Here is a 26,576-nt window from a genome sequence, read left to right as displayed (position 1 = left end):
ATGTCCTTGCCAAAAGAAATCAAGAGAAGAAACTCCTAGAACTAATAAACAATTACAGTAAGGTTGCAGGATACACAGTTAATTACACAAAAGTATACTAAGAATGTATTAAGAATGAACAAGTGGAATTCAAAATTAAAAACATAGTATCATAAATATTAGCACCCCCCAAAATTAAATACTTAGGTACAAAAGTAACAACACATACATAAGATCTATGTAAGAAAAACTATGAAACTCTGTGAACAGAATAAAAAAACTGACTAAATGGACAGACACGTCATGTTCATGGACTGGAAGATTCAGTATTGTCAAGATGTCAATTCTTCCCAACTTACCTACAGATACAAAGCAATCTCAACCAAAATCCCATCAAGTTATTTTATGAGTATCAACAAACTCATTTCAAAATTTGCAAAAGGCCAAAAATTATCAAATCAATACTGAAGAACACAGTTGGCTTCTGGCTTCAAGACTTCCTATAAAGTTATAATAATTAATACAGTGTGGTACTAACAAAAGAAGAGAAAATTGTTCAGTGGAACCAACACAGAGAGGACAGAAACAGACCCCAAAAATATAAGCAACTGATCTTTGACAAAGGAGCAAAGGCAACACAATAATTCAAAGACAGTCTTTTCAACAAATGTTACTGAAGAACTGGACATTCACATGCAAAAAAAAAAAAAAAAAAAAAAAGAATCTAGACACAGACCTTACACTGTCATAAAAATTAACTCAAAATGGATCACAGACCTAGATGTAAAACCAAAACTCTAAAATTCCTATGAGATAATGTAGGTGAAAACTTAAATGACCACAGGTACGGTAGTGCCTTTTCAGATACATCAAAGACACAATCCATGAAAGAAATAAGCTGCACATTATTAAAATCGAAAACTGCTCTGCAAAAGACAGGTTCAGAAATTAAAAGACAAGCCAAATATCAGGAAAAAATATTTACAAAAGACACATTTGATAAAGGACTATTATCCAAAATATACAAAGAATTCTCAAAACTGAATAATAAGAAAACAAACAATCCAGGTCACCAGGGTGACTCAGCTAGTTAAGCACCTATCTGCCCTTGGCTCAGGTCATGATCTCAAGAGTTCTGGGAGGGAGCCCCACACCAGGCTCCCTGCTCAGTGGAGAATGTGGTTCTCCCTCACCCTCTGCCCCTCCCACCCCCACTCGTGCGTGCACACCCACGTGCATATTTGCTCTCTCTCAAAGGAATAAATAAAATCTTAAAAAAGATATCTGATTTTTGAATGAGCCAAAGACTGTGACACACCTCAACAAAAGAAGATACATAGCTGGCAAATAAGCATATGAAAAGACCACATCATGTCATCAGGAAAATGCAGATTAAAAGACATAGAGAAACCTCAGATGCACATGAGTAGTTGAAAGAAACCAATCTGAGAAGGCTACATACTGTATGATTCTAACTATATGACATTCCAGAATAGGTAAAACTGTGGAGACACTGAAAAGATCAGTGATTGCCAAAGGTCGCAGGGGAGAAAGATGAACAGAAAGAAAGAGCACATGGGGTTTTTAGGGCAATGAAAATACTCTCTGATATTATAATGATAAATCTGTGTTATTATACAGTTGTCCAAACCCAAAGAATATACACCACCAAGAGTGATCCCTAAGGTAAACTATGGACTTCAGTGTATTATGATGTGTCAATGCAGATTCATCATGGTAATGAATGTACCTCTCTGGTGGAAATTGTGACAATGGAGGAGCCTGTGCATGTGCAGGGGCAGGGAGTAAATGGGAAATCTCTACACCTTCCTCTCAATTTTACTGCAAACCTAAAAGTGCTCTAAAAGTCTTTTAAAACAAGATTCTATGAAATATTATACTTAAAGGAAAATACAAAAACATCAAGAAACAAGGCTGAGATAATAGCTCAAAGATACATGATAACTTTTTAGCCTAATTTCATAGTTCAGTGGTACTTAATTAGATGATTTAAGAAGAAATAACATAAAACTCAGATACTCACTTGCTTTTTCTTCAGATCTCTGAGGGCAGCGAAATCATCAGGGGAGTCAGAAGGAACACTTGTAACCACACCAGTGCCTTACATAAGAAAGTGTGGAATTAGTACAAACCAGAATGCAATTTCCAAAGTACATCTAGAAAGAAAGAAACTCTTTACCTTTATCTTCCTTGATGGTGAGCATTGGAAGAACATAGATCACCTTATTAGATGCTAAAGGTGCAGAAAGTGATGCACCAAGAATTTCCTATGGAACAAAAAAATCAACATAAAGGTGAAAAAATGTATTTTATCCATTAAAATCTCAAACAGTATTAATATTTTTAAGCCCTGAGAAGCTAGTATTCAAAAATAAATGAAGTAGAACAAAACACATTTTTATACATATTAGACTATAAATCATTATAAATAATTATGATACCTAAATGTGGTGTGGTAAGGTTGTCAGAAAATTAGGACACTAATATATTGTTTGTGACAGTGTATTCCTTGCGGAAAACGATACAAGAACCATAGGAAGAGATACAAAATGTTCACATAACCTGGACCCAGCAATCCAATCCTAGGAATTTACCTCAGAGAAAAAAAATAACTTTTTCTCTTTGAGCCTGCCCAATGTTGTGTTAACTATAACAGCAAACCTATAGATAGCTAGAACTTTAAAAAAGAGAAAAATCATTTAACAAAATGAGATAGCAACAAAATAAAATACTGTATATCCATTTAAAACAATGATTACGAAGACCAATTTAACAAAAAGAATATAACCTGTTTCTCTTTAAAAAAAAAAAAAAAATCCAAAGATTCAACAATACTGAGCCCATACTCTCAGAATGGCAACAAAGAGCTTGCAGCTGCTTGTTGAGCCAAGGAATGCACTGTCTCAGTTTCACACAGTTCCCACCCATCTGCTGTATTCATAAAGCAGCTACTTAGAGTCACAAGGATGAAGGCTAAATATCATGACAGTCGTAAGGGCTGAAAACTATTTTTTTAATTATACCACACACTCCAGAATCTGCTCAAGTTTACATGCAAAGAACTGTGTTAGGAACAGAAAAAAATCTGTGTTATCACACAATTCCAAAAAACGTCTCAGACAGAACTCAAACATCAGAACGAGATGCAGCAGCACTGCTTACACAGAAAAAGACAGGAACCTACTGCAATATCCATTATAGAGAGTGGCTAGATAAACTGTGAAAGAGCCAAACAATGGAATACCATGCAACTGTGAAACAGAAGATACAAGGAAGCTCTGTGCTGTTAAGGCAAATACCAGGACATAATTAAGTAAAAAAGAAAGCAAGACGAAGAACGATGTGATGAAGTATACTGCCTTTTGTATACGAAAAAGAAGGCGGGGTGCCCGAGTGTCTCAATTGGTTAAGCATCTGTCTTTTGATTTTGACTCAGATCATGATGTTAGGGTAGTGGAATTGAGCCGGGAGTCAGGCTCTGCACTCAGGCCCCCTGCTTGTGCCCACGCGCTCTTTCTCAATCTCAAGTGAATAAGTAAAATCTTTTAAAAAATAAATAAATCGGGGTGCCTGGGTGGCTCAGTCATTAAGCATCTGCCTTCGGCTGCGGTCGTGATCCCAGGGTCCTGGGACCAAGCCCCACATCAGGCTCCCTGCTCAGTGGGAAGCCTGCTTCTCCCTTTCCCACTTGCCCTGCTTGTCTTCCTTCTCTCACTGAGTCTCTCTCTGTCAAATAAAAAATAAAATCTTAATAAATAAATAAATAATAAGAGGAAGAAAGAATATATACATAAGCATTTGCTTGTAGCTAAGTGAAATATTTCTGGATTTTAGTGACTGCCTATGGAAGGGGAAACTGAGTGACCAGTGATGTACTCTCTATTTTGTCTTTTGAATTTTGAGTCCTGCTAATGTGTAACAATTCAGTCCAAAAGTAAGTTGGTTTACAAAATATGCAAGAAATAAAAGGTCTATTCAAAAAAGAGCTAAGGTAGTATTCTACTCATCTTTTTCTTTTAAAATGTTATGTATTGGGCTGCCTGGGTGGCTCAGTTGGTTAAGCATCTGACTCTCGGGTTTTGGTTCAGGTCATGATCTCAGGGTTATGAGATCGAGCCCCACATTGGGCTGTGCTCAGCCCAGAGTCTGCTTGGATTCTCTCTCCCTCCTTCTCCCTCTGCCTTCCTGCTCATGATCTTTCTCTTTAATAAATAAATAAAATCTTTAAAAATAAATAAATAAATAAATGTTATTTATTAAGACACCTAAGATCAGCATTTACCAAAGGGAATAAAATATACTCTGAAGTACTGATAAGTAAATAAACCGTAAAGATAAAAGCTACATAATCATCCAGATTTAGTTACTATCAACCAAGATTCTTCAGGAAAAAAATGGCTGCAATTCTACACCAGGAATGCAGGTAGTCGTCTTCTACTGCAGCCATTAAATCGCTTGGGGGAGGACAGTCTGTGTTTTTCAACCAGGTACTTACGGAACTGAAACATAAGACTTGAAAATGCTATAAAATTATGGTCATGCAATGAATACTCCACTGTATTAAGAAAGAACAAAACCACTCCTACACACAACATGTATGAATCTCAAAGACCTAATTCAAGCAAAAGAAGCCAGACACAAAAGAGTACAGATTATATAAGTCTGTCTATGCCATACTTGAATGAAAAGTTCGAGAACAGCAACTAATCTTTGATCTTAAATCAGAGCAGTGGTTACCTTTGCAGGAGAGGGGTGAGTACTGACTCAAGATGGCCAAGAGTGCACTTTCTAGACTACTAGAACTGTTCTATATCTTGATTTGGGTGGTGCTTGCATGAGTGTATGCACATATAAAAATGCACCAAAATACAAAATATAGAATTTACACACTGCATTGTATATGTACCTTAATTTAAAAGATTTTTTTCAATGTCCTTCCCTCAAGTGTTACAGTTGTAATTTTCCTCTTAGTTTAAGCACTAAATTAAAAAATCTCCTACCCAACTCACCTCTCCCATTAATTCCTTAACAACAGGCACCACCCCATTGTGTTTGGTAAAGCCCTGGTATGACATATTCCTGGCAGCTCTTTGGGTGCAGATGAATATATCACCATTCACCGTCTCAAACCCAATGTACTTCATGTCAGGTCGAACCCAACAGTTGGTCTGTCCAAACATGGTCTCAGGTCTGAGAGTAGCAGCGACCAAGAAAATATTTTTCCCTTTCAGGCCACTAAGGAGAAAAAAATATATATTTATGCAAAAAAATGTTGTAGATTCTATCACATTTATCTGTAATTTCAAAAAGAGCAATAACTGTTTGGTAACCTACCTTAATTTGGATGGGTATGGATCAAGCACTTTTAACTTGATTAAAGTATATTCCTGAGGTCCCACACCCTAAACAAATAAACAAAACAAAAATTTAAGAGGGAAAAAAAGACTTGGATTAAACCCACTAATCTACATGAGAGATCTGAGTCAATTTTTTTAGATGGATTCTCACATTGTTAGAATAATTCTTTCTTCCAATGCGGAAACTGCCAGTGGGGAGATAACTATATTCACACAGAAGTCTAATGTGGGGGTGCCTGGGTGATTCAGATCATTAAGCATCTGCCTTCGGCTCAGGTCATAACCTCCGGATCCTGGGATTAAGTCCCATCAGTAGGGCTCCCGGCTCAGTGGAAGTCTGCTTGTCCCTCTGCCTCTCCCCCCTGCTTGTGCTCTCTCTCTCTCAAATGAATAAATAAATCTTTAAAATATAATAAAAAATAAATAAAGGTCTAATGTGAAAGAAGTAACTTGAAAGAGGTGCCTGGGTGGCTCAATCAGTTAAGCAACTACCTTCAGCTCAGGTCACGATCCCTCTGCTTCTCCCTCTCACTCTACACTGCAATCCCCTCCAGCTCATCCTCTTTCTCTCAAATAAATAAAAATCTTTGGGGAAAAAAAGGGACTTGAAAGACCACCTTCCCACCCCACACCAGCTTAGAACCCGTAAAGGAAGCCCAGACACTACTAAGTAAAAACACAATTGGCTAAGAGCTCACTTAAGAATGGAAGACGGGAGAAAAATTTAGAGTAATCACCCAAAATGGTGTTTATCAAAAGAGGAGTCAGAATATGTAATCAAACAATCCCAAAGAGCAGGCAGGAATCAAAGAAATACCCTGGACCTGAGGTTCAGATGATGTGCATTCAAAACCTAACCGAGGCTATTACTAATGGCTTCACCCAAGGGAGTCACAATCTCTCTGAGCCTTCATTTCTTCGTCTGTAAAATAACTGTCCTGTGACTCACATGGGATTGTCCTGAGGAACACATAAGACAATGAACAAGAAAATGCTTTGAAAAACTATGACATACTATTGGAATTTAGGATACTGCTGTGGTGTTGACTACATTAAAACTTAACAGAGTCAGTAAACTGGGTCTTCCAAATTCAAAATTCTGATCAACTCTCACTTCTATTAGACAAGTTGCATCATAATTTAAAGCTGTCTTTGAAAAGTAGTCACTAGACTACAAACGCATTCAGAGATGGCAATAGAGGAAGATGCAGCATAGGGAATCCTAAGGTCAGATTCTGTCACTGTTACTGATTCACTATGCTAGAGCTTTAGGTAAATCACCCTGGCTTCACTCAAGTATTACAAGGAATAATGCTACTAATGTGTTTCACAGGAATGTAGAGTGACCTGATATGCATGGCTACAAGTACTTTGGAAAGAGGCAAGTAAGCACATGATCAGAACAAGTATAAATGGAATCTGTGTACATCAGTTAGCCACATATCTCATTACCTTGCCCCATGCTCTCTTAGAACAGCGTATTCTCCAAGCAGTGCTTCGCAAACATTAGTTTGCACGTGAATCTTACTGAGAGCATATTAGAGACAGATTTCTGGGCTCCACCCCAGACCTTCTGAAACAGCAGTTTGGGGGAAAGGCTCAAGAATGTGCTTCTGGGCACGCCTAGGTGGCTCAGTTGGTTAAGCAGCTGCCTTCAGCTCAGGTCATGATCCCAGCGTCCTGGGATCGAGTCCCACATCGGGCTCCTTGCTCCGCAGGGAGCCTGCTTCTCCCTCTGACTCTTCCTGCCACTCTGTCTGCCTGTGCTCACTCTCGCTCTGACAAATGAATAAATAAAATCTTAAAAAAAAAAAAAAAAAAGAATGTGCTTCTGTATCACAAGCATATGCAGCTAGTCATTAGCACCGCTCTTGGAGTAACAAGGTGGTAGACAAGATGCAGACACCTACAGTGTCATTGTGCCTCCCTCTTCACAGTCACCAGAATACACCTCAGCAATGGAATATTTTAAAATTATTTTTGGGTTTCTGGGGCGCCTGGATGGCTCAGTGGGTTAAGCCTCTACCTTCGGCTCAGGTCATGATCTCAGGGGCCTAGGATCAAGCCCTGTGTCGGGCTCTCTGCACACCGGGGAGCCTGCTTCCCCCTCCCTCTCTGCCTGCCTCTCTGACTACTTGCGAACTCTCTCTGTCTGCCAAATAAATAAATAAATAAAATCTTTTTTTAAAAAAATTTATTTTTAGGTTTCTGATCTACTCTGTTAACTCTATGACTATATTATGAATTATTATAATAGCTACTCTATGTCACAAATAATTACCTCTCCAGGGGCGCCTGGGTGGCTCAGTGGGTTAAGCCTCTGCCTTCAGCTCAGGTTATGGTCTCGGGGTCCTGGGATCGAGCCCCGCATGGGGCTCTCTGCTCGGCAGGGAGCCTGCTTCCATTCCTCTCTCTCTGCCTGCCTCTCTGCCTACTTGTGATCTCTGTCTGTCAAATAAATAAATAAAATCTTTAAAAAAAAAAAAAAAAAAAAAAATTACCTCTCCAGTTTGTCTGTCATGATCCATGCAAGGCTGTCCGTCTTTTGGAGAGTAAATGGTATACCTAAAAAATAAACAGTAAGTGACAAATATTATTATAATATACAAGTTTTACCCTAACATATTTGCCTTTGTTGCTAATATCTTTCAGTACTTCTTCTAACTAAAACTTCTAACTGAACAAATGTCTATATCAATTATTTATGCTTTTATGAGTAGTTGCCAGCCTAGTTATTTAATGAAACTTTTCTGCCTTCAACAAAGGTACCCCTGAAAAATATGCACTAAACTTGGCTTTGTGGTATGAAACATATATTTCATTATATGAAATATAATCTCAATTATGAAATACAAGTAGCTTTTAATTAATCCACATAATCAAGAAAGAATCTTTTTTTTTTTAAGATTTATTTATTTATTTGTCAGAGAGAGAGAGCAAGCGAGCACAGGCAGACAGAGTGGCAGGCAGAGACAGAGAGAAGTAGGCTCCCCGCCGAGCAAGAAGCCTGATGTGGAACTCGATCCCAGGACTCTGGGATCATGACCTGAGCTGAAGGCAGCTGCTTAACCAACTGAGCCACCCAGATATTCCCAGAATCAAGGAAGAATCTTAAGACAATTTATAGAAAAAAAGGATAAACTAACACATAAATAAAATTATTTTTGAACGTGGCTGGAAATACTGAACAGCATCTTTAGGGAGATCGTAAAAGCCAACACTCTGAGAGGAAGATAAACCATAGGAGACTCTTAATCACAGGAAAAAAACAGGGTTGTTGGAGGGGTATAAGGATGGGGTAACTAGGTAATGAACATTAAGGAGGGCATGTGATATAATGAACACTGGGTATTATATTTTTTAAAAAGCCAAAACTTCCATTCTCCCTGTTTTTATTTGTCATAACAGTAAGCAGCTCAAAGGCATTAAAATACTGTTAAGACAAAAAGGGAAACAACTGAGACATGAGAACAAAAAGGAAAAATGTATAACAGGAAAAAGAAGGCTATCTATCAAGCAGTGAAATACAATGCAAGAATTAGAATTCTTGCTTTATTATATCAAAAGATAACTAACTTACCGCTTCCCAAATTTTATTTTGCTTCTTTCTCTTAATGTTAAAAACTGCCACCTGACAAATGAATCGTAGAAAGGATTAACATCAGTGGTGATGAAGGAACGACGCCAATCTACCTAGAGAAAAGATAAAAGGTAATTTTTGAGAAATTTATAGAGTTTCTATGAATAAGAATTCCCATGTACCAATTATTTACTCTTTCGCTCTTTATGTTCCAACCTATAATTATATCAAACATTAAAAAGAAAACAACTTTCAGGTTCTATTAAATATATAATTATATTAACTTGTGTTTAATTTGTCAATTTTGAAACACACATAGTCATATAATAAGCATATAGGGATTACAACAAATTAAGGAAGAACACTTAAATAATACCTTTATGTATTCCTAAATATATAAGCTAAACTTTGGCTTCTTCATATTCTTTGAATGGAATTCCCTTCTACTAATTGCTATTAACAAATATTCCAATACAACAAATATTAAAGTACTTCACTGCTTACATCAAGGTCCATAACAATAATGGTACCAACTCATTAGAGCAATACAGGTGGAATATATTATTCTAAATTAAGAGGTGGTCCAAGTCTCATATAATCATCAACACAATGTATTCTTCACATTTTCTTAAACTATGGGGGTGATGGACATACCTTCAAACCCATTCTCTTCAGATCCTGAATAGCCAGTGGTGGGAAATAATCAAGCCAATGTTCTGCTTCAGAAAATTTGACTATCTCTTCATCAGACAAACCAAGGGATTTCATAATGCCCCACTGATATTTAGAAGATCCAGCTTTAGCAGCAGCTTTACTCTGAAAATAACCAGTAAATGCAAACCCCATCAAGATCAACCAACAATTGGTTAGCAAATTCTAGGACTGCAATAATTTTAAGTGAATAATTTAATTTGGCATTTTTTTACATTCCAAAACATGCTGTTGGTATGTCAGAATACTAATGAATTTAGATGTACAGTTTTTACAAATTTTACAGTCCAAACTAAAACTCTGATATGAGAAATAATTAAATCACTCTAACCATAAAGAATTATCATCAAAGATAAGATCTCAGCACCAATCTCAATTTCCTTTTTCTAATACCACATGTATCATTTTTTAGTTACAAATAAGCTACTAACAAAGAGTTTTGTCTTTTTCTAACATTTACCAGTATCAAAAAGGCAACCAAAGATGGAAGAGATTAAGGAGACATACAAAGGAGACATGACAAGTAAATGCAATATGGAAGCTTGGATTGGACCTGCAAACAGAATAAGGATGTCAATGAAAATCTGTTGTAAGTCAAATAAAGTTTGTAGTTTAGTGAATAGTATTGTTCAAATGTTAATATCTCAGTTCTGAGGACTATACATGGTTAAATAAGGGGAACTGGGTGAAGATTATGAGGGAACTCTGCTCTACCTTGCAATCCTTCTCTAAATCTAAATTACTTCAAAATAAAGTAAAAAGGGGAAAAAGGCCATCAAAAATTTTTGGCTTTGCTACTTTTTTAAAATCACGGAGTACTTTTTATGTGTCAGGTACTGGGAATACAAATATAAATTAAACAAATATAAGTTTGAAATTTCAACCAAAATAAATACTATTAACCACCAAACCTTTTTTCCTTTAGCTTTATCCTTAATTATTACATCTTCTATTTTAACATTGATTTCTTCCTCCTCTTCTTCTTCATCTGGAAAATCAGGGGGGCAACCATAAAGCTCTATTTCTCTTTTCAGCTTATCAGCACATGCCTATAACAAACACAACATTAGAGTGAAGTTCAACATTCAAGGTCAAACAATTTTTTGGGTACTTCTTTGGCTAACTACAATTGAAGATTTTCAATTTTTTTATTTATCAGAGAGAGAGAGGGGGAGAGAGTGAGCACAGGCAGACAGAATGGCAGGCAGAGGCAGAGGGAGAAGCAGGCTCCCTGCTGAGCAAGGAGCCCGATGTGGGACTCGATCCCAGGACGCTGGGATCATGACCTGAGCCGAAGGCAGCTGCTTAACCAACTGAGCCACCCAGGCGTCCCTGACTGAGATTTTCTACAACACATCTATACACATGTGACTCATTACAGAAAACTCAAATGATATAATTTATGTGTGTCAAAATTCACTAATTTATAAATTAGTATTTTTACTTCATTTATTCAGCAAGTATTTATTCAGCGTTCAAAGTACTCAATGTAGTATACCGTATGTTAGGCATCAGAGGCACCAAGATATATAAGATACAGTGTTATCATTTTGAATAACATGAATAATAGTATTTCTCAATTTAAAGATGACTGTCTTATATCTTCTATCATTATCTCAAGCCTCCAAGGTAGACAGGAGGCATTAAGTTAGAAAACATGCGGAACGCCTGGGCAGCTCAGTCGGTTACGTCTCTGCCTTCATCAGTTCAGGTCATGATTCCAGGGTCCTGAGATCGAGTCCTGCCTGGGGCTCCCTGCTCAGCAGGGAGCTGACTTCTCCCTCTCCCTCTGCCCTTCCCCCTGCTCATGCTCCCTCTCTCTCTCTCTCTGACAAATAAACAAAATCTTATAAAAAATTAAAAAATAAGTAAGTTAGATAATGCACACTGAGAGATGAAGGGGTTTATCCGAGGTTATACAAACTGCCAAAATAATGCCTTTCAATATGGTACTGCAGAAGATTTATACCTCACCAATATAGTATTCTTGTCAGAATATTTCATTCAAATCTCATCATGAAGAAACAATCGGAAAACTCAGATGATGGGGCATTCTACAAAATTGTTTGAGGCCTAAACCCTCAAACAATATCAATGTCATGACAAACTAAAAGAAACCAAGAAGAACTGATAACAAAATCCAACGTGTGATCCACAGCACACAAAGTAAAAAACTGCCAGAAAGAACATTCTGGAACAATTAAAAACATCTGACTAGAGATTAGATGAAGATAGTAATATTATATGAATGTTAAATTTCTTGGATGGGACAATGAGACAAAGATACGTACTCAAGTACTTGGAGGTGGCACAACATGATGGGTGCAACCTACTTTCAGCGAGTTTATAGACAGAGAAAAAAGCGTGCACGTATAATGTATGTGAACTAAAGCAGTTATGGCAAACGGTAAGAGTTGGTAATGATGTGTGAAAAGTATATGGTGTTCATTCTCCAAACATTTGCATCTTTTCTGCAGGTGTGACATTTTTCAAAATAAAAGGATGGAGAAGCAAAAGAAATGGCAGTTACATTTCCCAACCCTCTTGCATTTCGGAAATCCTTTCAACTCTAATTGTCTGGCCCCATCTTTATTTAGAATTATTTCTAATACACATTCATGACAAATGAAGACTTTTGTAAACATGATGAAAATATGATATGACAAAAACCAAAAGCTGAGACATATTTTAAAAAAACTATGACTTGATGCTGATATGCTATATATCACAAGTGCATAAAATATCATGCTATTTTACTTGTTAATAGTTACAATCTAACTTGAAATATTAATACGTAAAGTCACCAACAGAGATATCAAAATTACTTAGCAATCACTTAGACCTTAATGTGTGTCTTCTATGCACTTCTTCAAGCATCTTCTAAAAATTAATTTTCACAATAGTAAATTCAACTCATTTCAAAAAACACTGCAATAAAATACACAAGTATTTGAAAATCCTATTTCAAGCTCTTAAATTGGACATTACATTTGCTTTAAGCTAAAAAGAGTAGAAACCAATCCCAAAAGCAATCTTACCTTAATAGGCATTCCAGTACAGTGTAAACCAAAGGGGAACAGACAAGTTTTTCCTTTCAGTCTCTGGTATCCTACTGCAAACTGCAGAAAGCAAACTAAATTTAAATTACAAATTCAAATGCTAGACAAATACATAATGTTGACATTTCACAAAGATTATCAGCCTAGTTTTCCTCTTCCTCTCCTTCTTTAGAAGGAAGTCATTCCAAAATTCCATTCCTTTTTTTGTCTTCTCACCATCCTAGGAATTACTTATCACACACCACATATGCAAATTAAAGAATATTTAATAGAAGTAAAATATTAAAATTATGTTTAAAATTAAGGAATTCTAAGTTCTCTTAACAGGAAATAAATTCTACATACGCCATTTTCTTCAAAATAGTATTTATCAAAGACCTTCCACCCCATTATATTAAACACAGATGAAACTTTACCTCACATTTGGATAAAGAAAATGTGTGTCCCAAATGAAGGCGCCCATTCATATACGGATATGGGAAGGTTACAAAGTACTTGCCCTTGCTGCGAAACAATCATGTAAAAAACAAAGTACAGAGAAAAAAATGTTAAGTTCCTTTTACAGTGAAGAGGGGGGTGAAGGGAATGCAAACTACAAACAACTTGTTTAAATTTTATTATTTAAGAGGCACGTGGTGGTTATGCATCTGCCCTGGAATCTGATCATGATCCTGGGATCCTGGGATGGATCGAGCCCCTCATGGGGCCCCCTGCTCAGCGAGGAGTCTGGTCCTCCCTCTCCTTCTGCCCCTCTCCCCTGATCTTGCTCTTTTTCTCTCTCTCTCAAATAAATAAATACAATCTTCAAAGATAAAGAATAATTAAAAATTAAATTAAATTAAATATGTAAGTCTGGAAATTAAAGGCCCTCTTAAATTGAAACTCACTTTTGATTTAGAAAGAGTAATATATTTACAGGTAGATATTAAAGAAATAAATATCCTTGCAGCAAATAATGGAGGTATAAATTAAGCCAAAATGCTGAGTAAAGATAATTTACTGAAGATAATCTTAAAACTCTTAGGAAACTGGATTAATTTAATGTTTTAGGACTGGACAAGATTTGCCTTCATTAGACATATATATAAAGCAAGTCAAAGTCCGTCAGGTAAAATAAAATACCCTCTTGGGGCGCCTGGGTGGCTCAGTGGGTTAAAGCCTCTGCTTTCAGCTCAGATCATGATCCCAAGGTCCTGGGATCAAGCCCCACATCAGGTTATCTGCTCAGCGGGGAGCCTGCTTCCCCCCAGCCCCCGCTTCTCTCTGCCTGCCTCTCTGCCTACTTGTGATCTCTGTGTGTCAAATAAATAAATAAAATCTTTTAAAAATAAAAAAATATTTTAAAATAGTAAAATACCCTCAGTATTACAAGATACATATGTATCTTACCTAAAATCGTCCAAAATTCTAAAACCAACAAAAACTTCAAACAATAGCTTAAATAATATCAGAGACTTTACATTACAACAACACTCTTAATTTCCTTAAAAAAAAAAAAAAGGAAAAAGAAAAGAAAAAGAAAAAATTCACTAGAGCGTGTTGGGTAGCAAGGAGGATACACCTTACAATTAGAAAGTTCTGGAAAGTAGTCCAGATCCCATCAATGCATAGCTATGCAACCTTGAATTGGTTACTTAGCCTCCCTGTACTTCAGTCTCCTCATCTACAACATAAGGATAAAGTATTGCTAATCTTAATGGATTAAAAATATTAAATGATAATATGTTAAAAATGGCATATTTCCTAATTTCTTTGCATACTAAACAATAACTTTTCAAGATTAGCTACTTCTATAATTGTTGTCAATGTATTTTCTCATTGTAAGAAGACATTCTTCTACATTTCAACATACCTGAAATTGAGATACATCTTATAAAAGATGCATATATTTATTACAGTACTGTTTTGCAGCAGTTATTTTTGTTTTTCCCAATATCATAATCATTATCTGTGGACTGTCTTAAAACTGATGCTTAACATCAAGGCAATACAGTATTTTTGAACTAAGACCTTCAAATACAGAAACCCTTCAAAATTTATACTTTGTGTTTCTGGAGATAATCATCACTAGAATATGAATCTCTAATAGAATGACTATCAGAATCAGTCATCAAAGACAAAACTTGAAAACACTCTCCTTTGTCTAAACACAAAAAATGTAAGTTAAGAAAAAAAAAACTTTATGTAGAAAAAGTCCTTTAAGAATTCTGTGGGAGGGGCACCTGGGTGGCTCAGTGGGTTAAGCCTCTGCCTTCAGCTCAGGTCATGATCTCAGGGTCTTGGGATCGAGCCCCGCATCAGGCTCTCTGCTCAGCGGGGAGCCTGCTTCCCCCCCTCTCTCTCTCTGCCTGCCTCTGCCTACTTGTAATCTCTATCAAGTAAATAAATAAATCTTAAAAAAAAAAAAAAGAGAGAATTCTAGGGAAGGGGCACCTGCCTGGCTCAACTGATAGAGCATGTGGACACTTGATCTCCGGGTTGTGAGTTCAAGTACCACAATGGGCATAGAGCTCACTTTATTCTTTTTTTCCTATATATTTCATTCATTCATTCATTCATTCATTTGAGAGAGAGGCTTGTGCTTCTGCACAAGCACAGAAGGAGGGGCAGGAAAAGAGGGAAAGAGAGGATCTCAAGCAGACTCTGAGGGAGACCAATGTGGAGCTCAATTTCACAACCCTGAGATCATGACCTGATCTGAAATCAAGAGTTGGACACTTAACCAAGTGCACCAACCACGTGCCCCATGCTCACTTTCAAAATAAAAAAATTAAAAATGAATTTAAAAAAAGAATTCTAGGGGCACCTGGATGGCTCAGGGGGTTGAGGCCTCTGCCTTCCACTCAGGTCATGATTCCAGGGTTCTGGGATCAAGCCCCACATCGGGCTCTCTGCTCAGTGGGGAGCCTGTTTCCTCCTCTCTCTCTTTCTGCCTGCTTGTGATCTCTGTCTGTCAAATAAATAAATAAAATCTTTAAAAAAAATAAAAAATAAAACAAGAATTCCAAAGGAAAGTGGATCCTCATTTCAAATGCATACGTAGAAGTTACCTCCTTCAGCCTGTTTCAGACATTATAAATACAATCTGCCTTATCCTTTCCACGAAGTGGTTTCTGCAGCCAATGGTTTTGGATACACAGGTGCAGAACTTCACAAAGTATTACTTACCTAGTCTGGTTCTCTACATTAGATGCATTGACCTCAAACACTTTCTCAGTATCCCATTTCTGTTGGATTTCTTTCTCAATCTTCTTCAAAAAGTCTACTTTGGCTGTTCCTTTTCTTTCCTGTTGGACACAAAAGAGAAAGAATTATTCACTCTATACTTTGACAGTCTTGCTTTAAAAAAAAGTGGGTTCACACAGAACTGAGCTGTTTACTGAGAGGCCATTTTTCCATGGTTATCTTGAATTTTAAACATGATTAAAAATTAGGGTTATCCTTTGTTGAGTGCTGATTCACAGACCTGTATCCCTGGGGATAAAAATACATGTTTATAAAAAATAAAAATAAATAAAATAAAATAAAAAAATTAGGGTTATCACTATCTGTCCACTTTAAACCACAAAGGGATAGTTAATGAATTACTGATATATATAAAAAGCTCTGAAACACTTTTTAAAAATCAGATTACTAAAACAGAGTAAAAAAATCAGATGCTAAAACAGAGTCGGTTGTCAAACAAATACTGCTCCTATTTAGTTAAAATATATAAATACTTAGAGAAGTACAGGATGGAGCAGTACACACTGGCAAGCTGCAATTATGCCCACCAAAGAAGGATGCTGAGACCCAGTGGGAAGATGCTAAGGGAGGATTAGTCATCTACATGTTTCCCCCACCCCCCTCAAGGAAACTGATGAAGAACTTCTCTCCAAATGGTTAATAGACTATTAATGTGAAGTTAAAATGAAACAGAGAATAGCAAGCATGTCTCTACTAATATCAAATCCACACAGCAACACCGGTATCATCATCCCAGTTTCAACGGAAACTGAAAGCAAAGCACATGCATGATCACCCTATTTCTGAAAAAAAGGAAGGTTAGAGCTTCTTTCTCAGTTTTGATTCTGGGGGCAAATAATTAGCTGTTAAAACCAAGTACGCCAAAGCTGGAGTGGAATGAACATTCACAGAACAGGCAAGTGTGAAAGCCGAATACCAATGGACCATCCACAAATCTAATTCTGTTTTGAAACTTACATTAAGTTTCTAAAATGTTATTTTCTGGCATAAAGTTACTTTGAGTGAAATCAGGTTTTCTTCCCCTTCTTATATGCTAACATTTCCAGAGTCTGCAGCATTTTCAAATGAGAAAATATCTGGATTCTACTCGTACTTTTATTTAGAGGTTTTATTTATCTCTTTAATAGAGGCAGCAAGGGAGGGAACACAAGCAGGGGCAGTAGGAGAGGGAGAAGCAGGCTTCCCACAGAACAGAGAGCCCAATGCGGGGCTCAATCCCAGGACCCTGGGATCATGACCTGACCCAAAGGCAGCCGCTTAATGACTGAGCCACCCAGGCACCCCTACTCATATTTTTTTTTAAGTTTTTTTTGTTTTGTTTTGTTTTGTTTTGTTTTCTCTTTAAAAAAATCTCTACACCCAACATGGAGTTCAAACTTACAACTCTGAGATAAGAGTCACATGCTCCACTCACAGGGCCAGCCAGGAGCCCCTGGACTCTACTCATACTTTTACAACCTACTCAACAGGTGACCTTGCCAAGTCCCTTAACACCTACAACTCAGTCTCCTTTAATCGTGCCTCCCTCTCTCCTTTCAAACAATTTAAAAAATGCTTCCCAATGGGGTGCCTGGCTGGCTCAATCAGTAGAGCATGCAACTCTTGATCTTAGAGTTGTGAGTTCAAGCCCCACACTGGACAGAGAGCTTACTTAAATATATATTTATACATATATTTTAATTACTTTAAAAAAAAGTGGGGCATCTGGCTGGCTCAGTCAGTAGAGCATGTGACTCTCAATCTAGGGGTCATGCCTTCAAGCCCCACACTGGATGTAGCATTGACTTAAAAAACAAAATGCTTTCTAGTCATATCGCAGATATGGTGGATTCCTGGTTGTTTTCTAAATGGTTACACAATTTGAGCACTTTGCAAAAAGGAATTCTGTGCAGTCAAAAAAACCCCAACCTTAACACTATTTCTCCAGTAACAATCTTAAATATACTTTGTCTATTATGTAATAAAAATAACTAACAGTACTAAAATTAAAATTTAGTAGAAATCTACTATGAAGTTGTCAGCTGTTTTACTATTTTCAGTTACCTACATTTTTAAAAAAACTGTAGAATTTTTCTTAAAGATTTTATTTATTTATTTGACAGAGAGAAAGAGTGCATACCCAAATGAGGAGGAGAAGAGGGAGAGGAGGAAGCAGGCTCCCTGCTGAGCAGGGAGCCCCATAGAGGGGCTCTATCCCAGGATCCCAGAATCATGAACTGAGCCAAAGGCAGACACTTAACCAACTGAGCCACCCAAGTGCCCTAGGTCCCTACATTTTAAACCAAAGAATGATTTACTATTTTTTAAGCATGTTTAATATAGAGGACAAGGACAAGCAACAAAAAGATGAAAAGTCAGTTTATAAGGAGGTGAAGGACGCGGCTACAAAGGTAGAGAGGAAATGAGAAAGAATTCCCTACTTGCAAAGTCGTGGGGGTACCTGGCTGGCTCAGTCAGTGGCGCACGCAACTCCTGATCTTGGGAGTTGTGAGTTCAAGCCCTCCATTGGGTGTAGAGTTTAATTAAAAAAAAAAAAAAAAAAAAATCTTTAAAAAAAAAAACATCAGGGACATAATAACAAGTTTCTCCAGTAACCAAAGGAAAATGAAAGTGACAAGGAAATTTTTTGTTTCTATAATTCCTGACCAGATCATAATTGCTGTAAGTGGAAATGTTATCAAAACACAAATCTGATCAAGTCAATTCCCTTTCAGAGATTCTCTGCAGCTGTCTGTCAGGATAAAGTCTATTCTGTAAAATCTGGCACTCCAGGCCCTTCTTGCCTAATCTCTGCCAGATTGCACCCTCCTCCCCTTTCTCTTATTCCCCCACTGCAGGCCCATCAAGGCATCTGCATTTTCCCAAAAGTGCCAAGCTCCTTCCTTCACCTGAGCCTCTCTGTTCATAGTATTTTCTCTGCCCTCATGCCTCATCAATCATTTTATGATGCTCTCATCCTTCAGGTCCCAGTTAATCACCTGCACTGGTCACCAAGAGGTCATGATATGCCCTTCTTAATATGTTCCTACCTACCAATATTTCCCTATGCTGGCACTAATCACACAGTGGTGCTGGTATCTGTCTGTCTTCGTCACAGGACATCTAAAGCTTGGTCATGCTGGGGACTAGTAACTTGTATCTCATTAAACCCTCAAGGTTTAGCTTACAACAGGTTCTCAACAAATATCTGTTGAATATTTAAATTTTAAAAGAGAAGTGAATAATAATACACTGCCCGCTTTTGCACATTATGGCCATAAAAAAAATAACATACTAGGAACTAGGTACACATGTGAATCAAGGTACTAAGCAATTTGGACTCTTTCCCAAGAATTTCCACAGAAGTAAGTGTGGATGCATATGGTTATTTCCTTTTCCAGGAAAGAGTAAGGGCCTTCATCTATTCACTCCTTTAAATTTTTGTGGCTAGCCACCTTCATTCAGACCCTCAGCTCCTTTGCTCCTTCTTACTACAAAACCCTCCTCCTAATAAGTAACCTGTAAGTTACAAGTCTCTCTACTTCTATACATGCAAACCTGTTTTAAATAATAATATACAAAGACTACCATTTGAAAAGAAGCTATGGCAGAGAAAGCAGATCACCTACCCAATACCTGTTCCTTCTCTTTCTTCCTCACTAACAAATGCCCAGTCTTATTTAAGGTAGTGTATTAGAGGTGGCTAAATGTACTCTTCTGTTTCCATATTAATTACTGGGTAGATTGGACCTATGTTCCAACAAAGGACTTCTGGGCAGAAGATTCCACCTACCCCTTACAACAACAGCCTGCCAACTCTAGGGTGGTGGGCTGGCTCAGCCTGTAGGGCATGTGACTCTTGACCATGGGGTCAGAAGTTCAAGCCCTATGTTGGGTATAAAGATGACTTAAAAATAAAATCTTAAAATTATAAATTAAAAAAAAAAAACAGCCTGTATAACTCCTAACAGCTGACTTAACCTGTAAATAAAGTGCCTAGGTTGCCTATAGAACCCTTTGTCTATAGGTTTCCCATAGAACCGTAGACAAATTCCTGAAACTCTCTAGGCTATAGGGACTCACAAAAATATTTTAATTTATTTTAAAATCAGAAATTAAAAGCGAACTTTAAGGTTGAAGAAACTTTAATACATTTAATATTATTTTTATTATTTCAGATTAATGTTAATATTAATATATTAATAAAACTTTAACATATTTAATATATGTATTTAGAAAATACATATACTATTATAAATATAATATTAACATACTTGCCTTTATACCAACGCAGCCTAGCTCGCGAAGCCTAGTTGTACCTTCTACCCTACAGTCATAAATGACAAGAAATCCTACTCTATCTTTACTAAATTCCTCTTTAACCAACCTGAGTTGGCTTCCACTGCATGCAACCAAATGATTCCTAAGACATTTACCCAGTTGACAGCAAACAGCAATTTCCAGAACTTTCATGGTCACCTCAGCACCAACTACAAAGCCACAGGCAAAGAAGTTACAGGACAAATATTTTTTCCTTAAAAATGACCATGTTACCCACTTTAAAGAAGAACATGAAAACAACAGTCTTCTCAAATTTTATTTAGAACTACATGTTTCTGGGGTGCCTGGTGGCTCAGTGGGTTAAAGCCGCTGCCTTCGGCTCAGGTCATGATCTCAGGGTCCTGGGATCAAGCCCCACATTGGGCTCTCTGCTCAGCAGGGAACCTGCTTCCCTCTCTCTCTCTGCCTTCCTCTTTGCCTGCTGGTGATCTCTGTCAAATAAATAAATAAAATCTTAAAAAAAAAAAAGAACTACATGTTTCTTTTCATTGTTTTGAGCACACTAAATACACAAAAACTCTTCTTTGCGGTTTCTGCTTCTCAGAAAAAAAGTTGTTCCTCAAAACATCAAAGCCAATTGTAATGAAATCTGATTTTGGCCCCAGCACCAATTTGTTGTAAAACCTTGGGAAATTCCTTGGGGCACCTGGGTGGCTCAGTGGGTTAAAGCCTATGCCTTCGGCTCAGGTCATGATCCCAGGGTCCTGGGATCGAGCCCCACATCGGGCTCTCTGCTCAACAGGGAGCCTGCTTCCTCCTCTCTCTCTGCCTGCCTCTCTGCCTACTTGTGATCTCTGTCTGTCAAATAAATAAATAAAATCTTTAAAAAAAAAAAAAAAAAAACCTTGGGAAATTCCTTGATCAATCTGAGCCTTACTTTCTTCAGTGGCTATTTAACTAAACAATTGGTTATAATAATTAGTTAAAAGGTTACTTTCCAAGATCAGTTTCTAAACATTGGCACTATTGACAGCTTAAGCTAAATAATTTTTTGTGTTTTTGTCTTGTGCACTGTTAAGATTCTTAGAAGCACTCCTGGCTTCTAGCCACTAGATGCCAGCAGCACACCCACCACTTGTGACAATCCAAACAGTCTCCAGACCAAACTTTCTCAGGGGAACAAAATCACCCCCAGTAAAGAATCTCTAAACTAGGTAACAACTCTTTCCTATATTCATAGCATCCTGCAGCTTAAAACTTCAATGAACATTAACTTTTTTTATCTTAACAACAATCCTAAGCAGTGGGCAGACCAACAGCTATCATTTCAAAGATAATAAATCAGAAGCTCTGAGATCGTGGTGTCAGCAATTAATCAAGCTGGACAAAAACTCTCATCTTCTGACTTCTGTTTCTGCTTTCTCCTGGGACTCTGGCCATCTTCTAGCTCCACCACTTACTATCTATTCAATCCTCGATGAATTCATTTAACTCTCTAAACCTCCATTTTTCTACCTATCTATAAAATGAGAATAAAAATTATGCCTACTTTGTAGTGTTAGTATGAGGATTAAAACAGTTAATATGCATGAGAACTTAGCATAGTGCTGGACCAGGATAAATGCACAATGTCAACAAATACCACAAAGAGACATCTGGAGGGCCGCCTGGGTGGCTCAGTGGGTTAAAGCCTCTGCCTTCAGTGCAGGTCATGGTCCCAGGGTCCTGGGATCAAGCCCCACATTGGGCTCTCTACTCAACAGGGAGCCTGCTTCCCTTCCTCTCTCTCTGCCTACCTCTCTGCCTACTTGTGATCTCTGTCTGTCAAATAAATAAATAAAATCTTTTAAGAAAAAGAGAGAGAGACATCTAAACATCATGTGATTTTTATTAGGTATGAAAATGGCATTGGGGGGTGCCTGGGTGGCTCAGTGGGTTAAGCCTCTGCCTTTGGCTCAGGTCATGATCTTGGGGTCCTGGGATCAAGCCCTGCATCGGGCTCTCTGCTCATCAGGGAGCCTGCTTCCTCCTCTCTCTGCCTGCCTCTCTGTGTACGTGTGATCTCTCTCTCTCTGTCAAATAAATAAATAAAATCTTTAAAAAAAAAAAAAGAAGGAAAGAAAGTAAGAAAATGGCATTGGGGTTATGTTTTAAGGAAAGTTTATCATTACATTAAAAAAAACTAAGGGGCGCCTGGGTGGCTCAGTGGGTTAAAGCCTCTGCCTTTGGCTCAGGTCATGATCCCAGGGTCCTGGGATCGAGCCCTCCATCGGGCTCTCTGCTCAGCGGGGAGCCTGCTTCCCTTCCTCTCTCTCTGCCTGCCTCTCTGCCTACTTGTGATCTCTGTCAAATAAATACATCTTAAAAAAAAAAAAAAAAAAAACTAACTAAACTATGTATTGATGTAAAAACCTTATACTAAAATATGTCAAACATGTACATATGATGCCTGGAACTCGCCTATAATGAAATCCTGAGGGGTGCAGGGACAGGATACAAGGGAGGGATATAAGAATCAAGATGACCCTGAATTGCCAATTCTTGAAGTTGGGTGATGGGTATATAGAATAGTTAGTACTATTATTATCTCTGTTTTGTTCACTCTTTAAACTTTGCAGATGCAAGTTTAAAAACAGTATTTTTTTTAAGTTGGCTATTATGTTTATTATATCGCAATCCCAGACCCCCCTAGAAGTCTGATATATAATTAGAAGAGTTAAAACTGTCAAAAGTTCTAAAAAATAAATACCATTCTGATATAAAGAAAATTATAGTTTGGTGTTTATATACTCAATTGTAAAATAAAAACTAATATTCTATCCATGCTATCACATGCTCTTTGTCTTACACACTTCAGTATTGGTAAGATTTCCACTGCAAAGAGAAAACTTTCTTTATGGGAGGGATTGCAAAATAAATTTTCCAATTAGCTTACAACTGGGGGTAGCACGATAGCATAATGATTAAGAGAATGAGCTCCAGAATGGGATCAAATGAATTCTAATTCCTCCTCTGAGTAGATTTGATGCCTTATTTTCCACACCAGTAAAACGGGGATAATAACAGCACCTATTTTACAGGGTTGTTTTGTTGAAAAATTATGTAAAACACTAAAGCATGGCACAGAATAAGCAATCAGTACATTTTGTTATTTTTATTATTACTTATTCTTTTTTTTTTTAAGATTTTATTTATTTATTTGACAGAGAGAGATCACAAGTAAGTAGATGGATAGGTAGGCAGAGAGAGAGAGAGGGAAGCAGGGTCCTTGCTGAGCAGAGAGCCCGATGCGGAACTCGATCCCAGGACCCTGAGATCATGACCTGGGCTGAAGGCAGCGGCTTAACCCACTGAGCCACCCAGGTGTCCTACTTATTCTTTCTAAAGGGAGTTCTTATTGGATTCTTCCAATAAAGCAAACTTTAACATCCATCCCGTATCATGACAGTGCAAAACCTGAATATTTTCAGAGCACAAGAAGTGAATGAAGTCGGGGCGCCTGAGTGGCTCAGGAGGTTAGGCCTCTGCCTTCAGCTCGAGTCATGACCTCGGGGTCCTGGGATCGAGCCCCGCATCGGGCTCTTTGTTCAGTGGGGAGCCTACTTCCCCCTCTCTCTGCCTGCCTCTTTGCCTACTTGTGATCACTGTCAAATAAATAAATAAAATTCTTTTAAAAAATCTTTTAAGAAGTGAATAAAGTAAAACAATCATATCTACCAGAAATGTTGCCAGTTTCCGTATATAAAACTTGAAGAGTATATTAAAATCTTTCAAACTAAAAAGCCATTCCCATTAACACCAAAAAAAAAGAGAAAAACCTGCAAATTCCACATTAGCTAAGGATATCACCGTCGGGGAGTGGAGCTGGTGGGGAGTCATCAAGCAACACATTACAGAAGAAAAAGCCCTGGACCAGGACTCAGAAGGTACATCTTTTCCTGAAAAGCAGGGTAACATAGTGACTGAGAAGTGAGTCAATCTCTTTGAGTTCTAATCCACTTTCATCATGCCCTAGTTATGAGAAATTGGACCTGCTCATTAAGCAACCTAAGCCTGGGTTTCTTCATTTGTAAACTGCAAATAAGAGTGCCTAACTCAAGTAGATTAGTGTGAAGACTCAATGAGACAATTCCAAAAAAATGCTAAACACAAAGCATGACACATAAGAAATGTTACTTATTGACATTATTGGTCGTAACTCTGCTAGAATTCCAACTCCAATAATTCTTCAAGCCCAACAGGACCTATTGATCATGACCTTTTTTCACTAATCCTTAGTTCCCTCCCACCCCAAATCCTTATTTCCATCCCTTAAATCCATCTATATAATCACTCCTTCACTATTCTCTTTACCATTCTTGTATGGCAAAATTCCAACCCTCCTAGGCACCTGCTCTTTTCCTTCAAGCAGGCAGCTGAAAGAGACAGGAGATAAGAATTCAACAATGCTGACTGGCCTCAATTTAAATTCATGTCCACTAATGTCAAGTGTGCCCAGCAATACTACTTTCTGAAATCAACTTACTAACTCCTTCTAGACTAATGCTTCTCAAACGTTAATGTGTATACTGTCCAATACAGTAGCCACTAGTCACATGTAACTTTTTAATTTTAAAGTTATATTAAAATTCAGTCCTTCCGTTGCACCAGCCACATTTCAAGTGCTCAAGAACCATGTGGCTAGTGGCTACCAAATTAGTGCAGATACAGAACTTTTCATCACAGGAAGTTCTACTGACAGCAATGTCCCAAACAAACCTTTCTCTCAAGCCTCCAACATTTCGTCTCCCATCCTTACTTGGAGCCGGTAATCTTGCCTCCTAATTCAATGAGAAAACAGAGGCGAACAGAAAATTTTCAGTCTTCCTCATCACATCTGCTTAACCACATGCATGTGTCCCCATATAATCTGTCTTCTTTCCTTTCTTCCTTCTTTCCTACTACACCGATGAGTGTAGTCCTGCTTAACCCCTCCACTGATGCATCTGATCTCAACCCCTCTACTCTATTCTGGAACAGCACATCAATTTTTCCTTTCTACAGGGTAATTCCCATAAACATACAAGCATTGTGTAATTTCTTCCACCTTTAAAAAAGGGGGGGGGAGTCCCCTTTTGACCTTCACCTATTACCCCACTCCTCTGCTCTCCTTTATAAAATTCCTCAAGAGTTGTCCATATTCCGGGAACCTAGGTGGCTCAGTCCGTTAGCTTTTCACTCATACTGTTGCTTCTGCCTGCAAATCTTTTCCTCCATATAGCTGCCTGGCTTGCTCCCTTACCTCCTTTTTTGCCATACAAAGGCTTTTTGAAAGGCTTTCTTGATCCCCTTTTAAAACTACAACCCTACCCCACCTCACACTCAATGGTCTCCCCCTTCCTGTTGTTGTTGTTTTTTTTTTTTTTCCCCCTATAGCACTTACGGGCACCTGACATATTTTACAGTGTATTTTAGTACGTAACTCTCACACACACATGAAAACACCATGAATGTAGAGATCCGTGACTCTTTTACAGGGAAGCGCTCAGTAATTTTTTGTTAAAAGGAGGAACAAGGTTACCTACTCCTCTCTCTCCAAATAGGTTTTAGACACTTCGGTGAAATCAACACAGAAAATTAAGTAGGATGTAAAGTTGAAGACATCAGTTCCTGGCTCAACAGCTAGGAAGAAAAGGCACATGCGCACAACAACCACATCGGTAGCGTGGGGTCAAGGCATTCCCGTTCTTCAGAGGATTTTTCCCTTCAGAACAACGGCTACCACATGGAGCCCCTAGTTTCTGGAAAAAGCCGACAGCTCAGCCGGGTTCCACCGCCGGGCTGAGCCGACTCTCTTCCCGCCAGAACTCACCGCCATGGCACCGCCCAGCCAACTCTGCAAGCCCACGACAGTGACCTCGGTGATCCTGTCAAAGCAGAGATTACCACCTTTCCCTTCCGTTTGGGGGGCAGAAAGGCCTCCCACGACACTGAAGCACACACTTAACACCTGATGAGGCAATCGCCCACTCACTGAGAACTACTGCGTCGTGCATCTCGGAGGCCGCCGGGAATTGTAGTTTCCAGACCACTAGACCCCAAGTCCAGCAGACATCTATTGACTACAATTCCCAGAGAGCAACAGGTTACCGGAAACTGACGTAATCGACCACGCTGTGGTGACACACAGGTAGTGATGTCACTGGCATGTTGAACTACAAAGTCCATGAGGCTGTTCGGGATTGCAGGCTGCGGAGCGCGCGCCCTGGCTAAGGTTGAGTTCCCCGACCTTCAACCTTTTCACCTGCGGCGCTAGGTTGGATGTCTGTCCGGATGCCAGGATGCAAGGTTTATTAGTCTTCGGTGACTGAGATGCTAATTATG

At 38.2% G+C, this 26,576-nt stretch overlaps 1 protein-coding gene across 2 annotated transcripts in view; it reads right to left on the bottom strand.

Annotated features, from left to right (window-relative positions):
* The window catches only part of LARS1 (leucyl-tRNA synthetase 1), a 70,587-nt gene extending 44,347 nt beyond the window's left edge, over positions 1–26,240 (bottom strand). The window contains exons 1-12 of one of the 2 annotated variants that reach the window (XM_045075332.1): positions 26,065–26,240; positions 15,876–15,994; positions 13,124–13,211; positions 12,687–12,767; positions 10,560–10,697; positions 9,592–9,753; positions 8,938–9,050; positions 7,859–7,922; positions 5,335–5,402; positions 5,010–5,235; positions 2,180–2,267; positions 2,024–2,100 (exon numbers count right to left, since the gene is read on the bottom strand). In XM_045075332.1, coding sequence (XP_044931267.1) covers positions 2,024–2,100; positions 2,180–2,267; positions 5,010–5,235; positions 5,335–5,402; positions 7,859–7,922; positions 8,938–9,050; positions 9,592–9,753; positions 10,560–10,697; positions 12,687–12,767; positions 13,124–13,211; positions 15,876–15,994; positions 26,065–26,070 — 1,230 coding nt within the window. In that variant the 5' untranslated portion in view covers positions 26,071–26,240. Of the gene's footprint in view, positions 1–2,023; positions 2,101–2,179; positions 2,268–5,009; positions 5,236–5,334; positions 5,403–7,858; positions 7,923–8,937; positions 9,051–9,591; positions 9,754–10,559; positions 10,698–12,686; positions 12,768–13,123; positions 13,212–15,875; positions 15,995–26,064 lie in introns of those variants that run through there. The other variant, XM_045075333.1, reaches the window with a different exon arrangement.
* Positions 26,241–26,576: the final 336 nt, after the last annotated feature.

The sequence above is a fragment of the Mustela putorius genome, unplaced genomic scaffold, assembly GCF_011764305.1.
Source record: "Mustela putorius furo isolate JIRA1106 unplaced genomic scaffold, ASM1176430v1.1 tig00000145_pilon_pilon_pilon, whole genome shotgun sequence".
Classification (NCBI taxonomy): Eukaryota; Metazoa; Chordata; class Mammalia; order Carnivora; family Mustelidae; genus Mustela; species Mustela putorius.
Note: the sequence above shows the minus strand (reverse complement) of the source record. Positions and strands in the feature narration are given on the sequence as shown.